General features: G+C 39.8%; 1 protein-coding gene across 1 annotated transcript in view; it reads left to right on the top strand.

Annotated features, from left to right (window-relative positions):
- LBR (lamin B receptor) overlaps positions 1-8,531 on the top strand; it is a 29,094-nt gene extending 20,563 nt beyond the window's left edge. The window contains exons 9-13 of the mRNA XM_023513896.1: positions 749-874; positions 3,524-3,692; positions 6,072-6,152; positions 6,350-6,472; positions 8,024-8,531. Of these exons, the coding sequence (XP_023369664.1) occupies positions 749-874; positions 3,524-3,692; positions 6,072-6,152; positions 6,350-6,472; positions 8,024-8,184 (660 nt within the window). The 3' untranslated portion in view covers positions 8,185-8,531. The remainder of the gene's footprint in view (positions 1-748; positions 875-3,523; positions 3,693-6,071; positions 6,153-6,349; positions 6,473-8,023) is intronic.
- The last annotated feature ends 915 nt before the right edge of the window (positions 8,532-9,446 follow it).

The following is a 9,446-nucleotide window of genomic DNA, read 5'->3' as shown; positions in this document are numbered from 1 at the left end:
GTCATTGTTGTTTGGCGGGTCCGGGCTGGGGATTCGAACCCGCCACCTTAGGTGTACGTGGCTGGCGCCTTAGCTGGTTGAGCTATAGGCGCCGAGCCACCAGTTTTTCCACTATTGTCCTTTTTCTGTTCCACAATCCACAGGATCCTACAATGCAATTAGTTGTTATTTCTTCTTAGTCTCCTGTAGTCTGTTATAGTTGTTTAGTTTTTTTGGAGACTCACTTTGTCGCCCTTGGTTGAGTCCTGTGGTGTCACAGTTCACAGCAACCTCCAACTCTTGGGCTTAAGCGATTTTCTTGCTTCAGCCTCCCAAGAATCTGGGACTATAGGCACCCAATAAGATGCTTGGCTATTTTTTAGAGACCAGGTCTTGCTCTTGCTCAGGCAATCTACCTGCCTCAGCCTCCCAAGTCCTGGGATTGCAGGCGTGAGCCTCTGCACCCAGCCCTTGTTTGATTCTTTTCCTTGTCTACTATGACCTTGACACTTTTTGAAGAGTGGTGAGACTTCTGTTTTCTTCTGGTTGGAGTGAGGCTGTGTACTGTGGCAGGAACACCATGTGGATGGTACTGCAGCGTTTTCAGTGCATCCTAGTCCTGGTGCTGAGATGTCTTATTCCTGGCGGTGGCAGTGTGTTCAGGTGGTGTCTTGCCAGGTTGCTTAGCTGTGATGTTTTGGCTTTCCCTTTGTAGTGCTCAGATTTCTAGGAAGGTTGTTTGAGACTATACTGTCTCTTTTTATTTCAGGTTGTTATCAACTTGGTGATGCTTTTGGCTGAAATGAAAGTACAGGAACGTACGGCTCCATCCTTGGCCATGATTTTGGTTAACAGTTTCCAGCTCCTGTATGTAGTAGATGCTCTCTGGAATGAGGTAAGAGCCAAGGCCTTGGAGTCAGCCAGTATTGAGTGTGGGTGACATTACCTCTCAGAACTTGAGCTTCTTACACACAAAGTGGGGAAATGCAGCCTGCCACCAAGGCTTGTTGTGAGGAGGACAGAGATGCTGTCTCCAAGTGAACACTGACAGGTGGGAAGTTTCCAGGCATTTGGTCGTGCTTCTATGTATATCAGCAGCTCTTTTATTTGAAAGTAATATTGTAAGTATTTTAAGGTTGGTTGGTTGAACTTGGTTTTTGTTTTTGTGAGTAGTGACCAATTCATATAAATAAAATTTAATCCCTTAATTATTATGTCACTTGACAATGGGTGGCTTATCATCATTTTAGGATGATATTTTCTGGATTATTGAGGAGCAGCTAGTTCTTAATGACAGGGGAGATCTTTTATTGTTAGTGTTTCAAAATACATAGAGTAGCTTACATTAGATGACTATAAAATCAGAAATTAAGATACGCGGAGGGAACCAGTTTAACCAAAGCTACATTTCCAGCTCATCTCTTCTCTCACACCTTGATAATCTGTTAGGGTTTCCTACTACTGGAAGATTGGTCAATGTTTATTTTCTCTGTCTTAACTACACACATTTCTTTTAAAAATTACTTCTTAAGCCTATTTTACAACTATTTTAGTATATTTACTCTTATATTTGTGATGATCTCCAAATTCCAAATCCAGTTTTCTAATTCCAAATTTAAAACTACTGGAAGATTAAAAAAAAAATTCCAAATTTAAAACTACTGGAAGATTAAAAAAAAAATTCCAAATTTAAAACTACTTAACTACACACATTTCTTTTAAAAATTACTTCTTAAGCCTATTTTACAACTATTTTAGTATATTTACTCTTATATTTGTGATGATCTCCAAATTCCAAATCCAGTTTTCTTTGAATTTTAATGTCCACAGTGGCAGCTGTACATTATAGTGTTCCAAAACAATTTTTTCTGGTGGTCTACTGAGATGGTCTGTTGACATTTTGAGAGAAGACCCCTTTCCTTTTGATTTAGAGGTGTTTTTTAACAAACCGTGTAATTTGGTTATCAATACTTTACTGCCCCATGCCCCACCAAGTTGGCCTTTAATTTTGGTCTTCTATGTAAGACCACAGAGAATATTTAGACAGAACAACTTTGCAAGTTTGATATTCCGATGATCTTCCTGTTGGTTAGGAGGATGAAAAGGACTTCTTTGAGGCAAACAAACCTCACTTGCAAATAGTGGGTTAGCGTGACCCAGATCACAGATTACTATGTTCCTACCACTTAACACAGCCCCTTCTTCCATGAGATTTGGAAGCTGTGAAGATGATGAAAGCATCCAATATTGAAGTCTTTTAGAATGCCAGTGCTACCCAAATACAACACCCATCTTTTTTTTGTTGTTGCAGTTTGGCCGAGGCTGGGTTTGAACTCGCCAGCCACATGCATCGAGTCTGTCGGATTCAAACCCAGCCTGGGCCAGGTAAACAACAGTGACAACTGCAACAAAAAAAAATTTCTGGGCGTTGTAGCAGGTGCCTATAGTCCCAGCTACTCGGGAGGCTGAGGCAAGAGAATTGTTTAAGCCCAAGAGTTTGAGGTTGCTGTGAGCTGTGACCCCATGGTACTCTACTGAGGGTGACTCGTATTCCAGAGCTGGCCTGCAGATATCCAGGTCCAGAGGTGATCTGGCTTATGCTGACCAAACCAGAAGAGGGTAATGCACTTTTTAAAATTTACGTGAAAAGTGAAACAGTTCACTGTGTTGCCAGGTAGCTTATTTTCTTCTGTGGAAAATCTACATGAAAAGCCAGATTGTGATCAGAAATTAGATTGGGGCACATGGAATTCAAGAGAATTGACTTTTATTCTCATGTTGCCTTTGGAAGAATGCTGTGGTATCACAGCTCACAGCAACCATAAACTCTTGGGCTTAAGTGATTCTCTCGCCTCACCCGCCCAAGTAGCTGGGACTATAGGTGCCCACCAGAATGGCCGGCTATTTTTTTTGTTGCAGTTGTCATTGTTGTTTAGCAGACCCAGGTCAGGTTTGAACGCACCAGCCCTGGTGTATGTGGCCAGTGCCCTAACCACTGGGCTACTGGTGCTGAGCTGAGAGAGAATTGATCTTATTATTGGGAAACGTGGTTTGAACACTTTTCCCCACGGGAGGCAGTGTGCTAGATACGGGTGTAAGAAAGGCAAAAACATGCGGTCCCTATCTTTCAAAGGCATCTTGTAGACCAGGGGAGAGAGAACCAGTTTCTGTAACCTGCTGCTGGATGTTGGCATCTGAGTGCCCAGTTTCAAGGGGGAGGAGCTAGGAAGGCAGCAGAGGGAGCAGGGCTGATGCTGAGGGTTGGAGGGGAGATGCCAGACACAGCAAGGTGCCAGGCAAAGCAGGGAGGCATTTTAGACATCTGTTATCTTAGGCACATGGCGTGTGTGACAGGATGATGACATGACGGCAGAATGACCTAGTATGATAGATAGACAGGCCAGAGAAACCAGACCTCTCCCTCTTTTAAAAAAAAAAGTGTTGGTTGGTGACCTGTCCATGGCCCTTATATATTTGCCTCTAAACTAGTACTTTATTTGAATACTTTAAAATAGAAGCTTTTTCTCCCTTTATGTACTTATAGGAAGCATTGTTGACAACCATGGACATCATCCATGATGGCTTTGGCTTCATGCTGGCTTTTGGAGATTTAGTGTGGGTTCCATTTATCTACAGCTTCCAAGCCTTTTACTTAGTCAAACACCCAAATGAAGTGTCTTGGCCAATGGCTTCTCTGATTATTGTTCTGAAAGGTGGGTATGAATTTTGGTCTCTGTGTGTGAAACATGTACTAAGTCTGTTGTGCTCTGATATCTACCTGTTGGTAATGTGCCATTTTCAGTTGTCATAATTAGCTCAAGTTGGGAGTAGTTTGTGATGAGTGAATAATAAGATTCTGTTTCTTATAAAGAGAATTGATGGTTCAAACTTGGGTTCTTCAGTAGTTCTCCAAACAGATTTATTTTATTTTATTAATTTTTAATTTTTTTTGAGACAGAGTCTTACTTTGTCACCCTCAGTAGAGTGCTGTGGCATCACAGCTCATAGCAACCTCAAACTCTTGGGCTCAGATGATTTTCTTGCCTCAGTCTCCCAAGTAGCTGGGACTACAGGCGCCTGTCACAGCACCTGACTATTTTTAGAGACAAGGTCTCGCTCTTGCTCAGGTTGGTCTCAACTCCTAAGCTCAAGCAATCCACCTGCCTTGGCCTTCCAGAGTACCAAGATTACAGGCATGAGTCACCTCGCCTGGCCCTAAACAGATTATTTTAAAATTTGTTTTAAAATTGTTTTAAATTTTAATAAATTTAACAAATTTAAAAATTTGTTTAAATTGTTTTAAAATTTAATAAATTTAAATAAATAAAGTTTGTTTTAGTAACAATTCATCTTTTCCTTTGAGTGCCTGCTTTTTGAAGGAGGCCTGGTCTTGCCTTCTTAGGGCTCACTGGTGCTCTAGTGGTGTGAGGTGTGTGAATGATGCTAACAAGAGAGAGATGATCGGAGTTTAGGCTAGAGAGAGTGAGAACTTCTCTGGGGAATGTCATTGTAAACCTATTGTACAATATGGTGTTCGATCTGAGTTTTAGTGGGTAAAATGTTTTTCAGGCACAGGGAACAACTCAGCAAGAGTGAGTGGGGACATGTAGGATGAGATTGAGGAAGAATGAGGAGCCCAGTTTGTGTGCAGCTGAAGTCCACTGGGGAATTTGTGGATTTCGCTTCAGGATGATTTTACTCTGTCCTTTGTCATTACTCTGTTTATTGAACACCTCCACCACAGGTTAAGTAGTGAACATTAGCTTTGAACTTCATGCATAGCTAGTTTTGCTATACTAATTAGTATTCCTGGTAGAAGAGGAAAATCAAGTCATTGGTTAAAATTAAGGTTTAGTTTCACCATTGTTAGGTATCAGTGTCAGCCCTGCTCATGTGTTATTGAAATGGTTTATTTTACAGTTAAGCTAAAAATGGGAGTATCTTAGTCTGTGCTGCTCAAACAATACCTGAGACAGGTCATTTGTAATGAATAGAAATTTATTTGGCACATGGATCTGGAGGCTGGGAAGGCCATGAACATGGCAGCGTCCTATGGCAGGAGGCAGAGGGGCAAGAGACAGGGAGAGTGAGAGACAGCAGGAGGGTCCCAGACTTGCTTTTATAACAAACCCACTTTTTTTTTTTTTTGAGACAGAGTCTCACTATGTCACCCTGGGTAGAGTGCTGTGGCATCACAGCTCACAGCAACCTCAAACTCTTGGGCTTAAGGATTCTCTTGCCTTAGCCTCCCAAGTAGCTGGGAACTATAGGTTCCCACCACAGCGCCCAGCTATTTTTTGATAGCCATTGTCATTGTTGTTTAGCAGGCTTGGGCCAGGCTCACACCTGCCAGCTTCAGTGTATTTGACTGGTACCCTAACCACTGAACACAGGTGCCCAGCCACAAACCCACTTTTGAGACAGCAAACCCAGTCCTGTGACAGGGTCACTGATTCATTCTCTTAAACATCCCACCTTTCAAACTGTTGAGTTGGTGATTAAGTTTCCAACACATGGACTTTGAGGACACATTCAGACCATATTTCTTATTATTTATTGAGGACTGACAATATAATAGTTATAGTAGTTATAGTTATATGTAAGGGCCCATTTATTTGACATTTTGAAACTTGAATAAAGTTATAAACATGGAGGTTTGTAGTGGAATTCCCCATATATTTAAAGTATGAGATGTTCTGTGCTGACGCTAAGCTCATATGATTAATCCAGTCCTGTGCTGTAGCCATGAGGTATCATACATAGCAGATGAGGTAGCTGGTAGTTTTGATTACACAGAATACTGGCATTGATTTTTATTGTAATGTGGGCTGTCTTAGAGTTTATTTTTTTCATAGATGTAACTATGTTAGTTTTGTCTTCAATGGAAAGTAGTGTGATAGATTTCAGAAGACTTATTATCTTTTTACATTCTAGAAGTGAGAGGTTTGGAATTGTTGCTAAGACTCAGACTGTCCTCTGCTTTTGGAATTTCCTCAGAGCACAGAAATAATTTCTAAGAGAAATTACAGATGCACTTAAGTGTTAGATTATATCTAAATTTCTTAACATAGAAAAATATGTTAAAATTACAGTTTGTGGATATGTAATCTTCCGATGTGCAAATTCTCAGAAAAATGCATTCCGGAAAAATCCCAGTGATCCAAAGCTTGCTCGTAAGTATTGATTTATATTTATGTTACATGTATATATACATATTAAATGAAGATTTTATGTCTCTTTTGGTTTAGAGCAATGGTTCTCAACCTGTGGGTCATGACCCACAGGAAGTGTATTAAAGGGCCGCGGCATTAGGAAGGTTGAGAACCACTGGTTTAGAGGTTATTAAAGATGTATTTTAATTTTTATATAGATTTAAAAACTATTCATACTTCAACGGGGAAAAGTCTTCTGGTTTCTGGATGGTGGGGCTTTGTTCGCCACCCCAATTACCTGGGTGATCTCCTCATGGCTCTGGCGTGGTCCCTCCCGTGTGGTAAGCATCTCAGATGAGCGTTCATTTCCTTTAGCCACCCAAAGATGTGTCTGTGTGTGTCGGGACCGTGGGCAGGTCAGTGTGGTTGCCCTCCTGTAGGTTGGGTTGGCCAGAGCAGATGAGACAGCTCCTGACCTAGGAGCTGTTTTCTTTATATGCAGCACTGCATTTATCTAGCTTCTGAGGAGAATTCACAGAGCCTGAAATTTTAAACTTTTTTTTCTTTTTTTTTTTTTTAGAGACAAGGTCTTATTTTGTCGCCCTTGGTAGAGTGCCATGGCGTCACAGCTCACACCAACTTCCAGCTCTTGGGCTTAGGCTATTCTCTTGCCTCAGCTTCCTGAGTAGCTGTGACTATAGGCACCTGCCACAATGCCTGGCTGTTTTTTGTTGCAGTTTGGCTGGGGCCGGGTTTGAACCCGCTATCCTCGGTATATGGGGCTGGCGCCCTACTCACTGAGCCACAGGTGCCACCCTACTTTAAACTTCTAAAAGCAAAATTTTGAGTATTCAGCTGTGCCTGATAACTTTTTTCTAAGTAGAATATATGGGAATTAATTTTTAATTTATGACTTGAGTGTATTTAGATTCAGAAACCATTTATTTATTTTTTGAGACAGAGTCTCACTTCAATGCCCTCAGTAAAGTGCTACAGCATCTTAGCTCACAGCAACCTTAAACTCTTGAGCTCTAACAATTCTCTTGTTGCAGCTTCTGGAGTAGCAGGGACTGCAGGTACCCCCCCTAAATACCCAGCTGTCACTCTTGGTCAGGCTGGTCTCAAACTCCTGAACTCAGGCAACCCACCCACCTTGGCCTCCAGAGTGCTGGGAAACGTTTGGTTCTTAAGAAGTTCTTTGTGTTTGTCCTCACTCCACAGGAGCTATGCTGACTGGGCTGTGGGTGCTCCTGGTTGTGCTGTTCCCTGGCCCACAATGGAAAAGGGCAGTTTTTCTTCTTTTTGAGGGAAGGAGGGCATGAAATGGAGAGATTTGCATTAAACGTGAGGACAGGCTCAGTACCTGTGGCTCAAGCGGCTAAGGTGCCAGCCACATACACCTAAGGTGGAGGGTTCGAGTCCAGCCCGGGCCGCCCAACAACAATAATGGCTGCAACCAAAAAATAGCTGGGCGTTGTGGCGGGCACCTGTGGTCCCAGCTACTTGGGAAGCTGAGACAGGAGACTCACTTGAGCCCAGGAGTTGGAGGTTGCTGTGAGCAGTGAAGCCATGGCACTCTACCCAGGGGGACAGCTTGAGGCTCTGTCTCAAAAAAACAAAACAAAAAACCAAAAAAACCCCATGAGGACAAATGTTCTAAATATAGTTAGAATGGATTGCTAATCACTCTTCTCTGAGTTGCTTTTAGTTTAGATACTACCTTCCGTCACACACCAGTGGGTTTTTATGGGTCAGTATAGTTGTTTTTCCTGTTAATCGGAGAAAATGAAGTAATCTTGTGGTTTATTTTTAAAGAATTTGGGGGAAAGCAGGAAAAAATATTCTGTAGTGAAAATAAAAATACCTAATCCTATTTACTTTGTGATCCACAGGTTTTAATCACATTCTGCCTTATTTCTATGTGATTTATTTCACCATGTTGCTTGTCCACCGAGAAGCCCGTGATGAGAACCACTGTAAGAAGAAGTATGGCTTGGCTTGGGAAAAGTATTGTCAGCGTGTACCCTACCGTATATTCCCATATATTTACTAAATTTGGTCTGTCATATTTTAAAAAATATTTTTGCAATTCTGGCTTCCATTTGCAAAAACAAGAAAAAAATTCAAAACTAAATTTCTTTTGTTGCACTGACAGGATCTGTAAATTTTTTTCCCTCTTGAGTCAGGACTATAGATAGAGCCAAGTAGTAGATCTTTTAATATACCCATGTTTTTATAACATAAGGAAAAATACAAATAAGGATATTAGATTTGCATTTTGAGAGGAAATCTTCAATCCTGAAAAATCTGAAAACAGTCTTACTATAAATGCACTATAAAGAATACTATTGATGTGTAGGGCTTTTGATTACTTTTCAAATTTTGATTTTTTTTCTCTTTTGCCAGTTTTTTCTTAAAACATTATTATATTTAAAATGCATTTGGTTTATTTCGGTAAGAAAATAGAATCTTCATTTGCTTCTCTTTAAATTAAATCATTTACTAGTTATATAATTTGAAAGTAAAAACTGGGCCTATATTAAATATTATATGTGAAGAGTGATGAAAAATTATTAGCAGACACTGTTTGAGGGAGACCATGAGTAGCAGTTGGCTTACCCTCAACTTCTTAAACTATGTTTGAAGATGTAAATACATAGCTTACTTTATGTAATATATGGGGACTTCGGATTTTTCTGTATAATATTTTAAATGTGAGATGATTGTTAGCACTGTTTTTTAAACAAAAACATTTTCAGTATTTTAAATTAAGTTTTGTAAAGTAATACATGTGAATTAAAAATTTTGAAACAATTAGAATTCATTTAATATTGTATAGAAGATGCTGTTAAAACATAGGAAGAATATTTTTCTTAATCCAAAGTTTGTGAATTTGGCTTTGCTACCTCACTTGCAGGTGTTGGTTTTTTTTTTTTTCCTTTATAAACTATTGCAAATAGAAAAAATAGAATAAATATATATTTTTGGAGTTACATCAGTATTTAAACATTTTTACACAGATTGGTGTTTGAAAAAAAATTGCCATTTCAGGCTAATATTTTTATATATTTGACTTTTTAAAAATTCAACAGTGTTTTTGCTAAACTGTTTTTGCTTTAACTGTTTAGCTCATGCAGTTTATACTGTATTTTTTTGTATATCCTTTATACTTACAAAACTTTACTCCCTATAAGGGAGTGTTATCTAAAAACAACTTAAGCATTAAATCATTTCTTTCAGTTTAATAGATATGCATATGGTAGCTGTAGCCATTAAATTCTAGTGAAGTTGATGAAGTCTCATTATTCATTGTCC

This window comes from Otolemur garnettii, unplaced genomic scaffold (assembly GCF_000181295.1).
Source record: "Otolemur garnettii isolate 467f Iridium unplaced genomic scaffold, OtoGar3 scaffold00045, whole genome shotgun sequence".
In the NCBI taxonomy this organism is placed as follows: domain Eukaryota; kingdom Metazoa; phylum Chordata; class Mammalia; order Primates; family Galagidae; genus Otolemur; species Otolemur garnettii.
The sequence above is the reverse complement of the archived record's forward strand: the minus strand, read 5'-3'. Positions and strand labels throughout refer to the sequence as shown.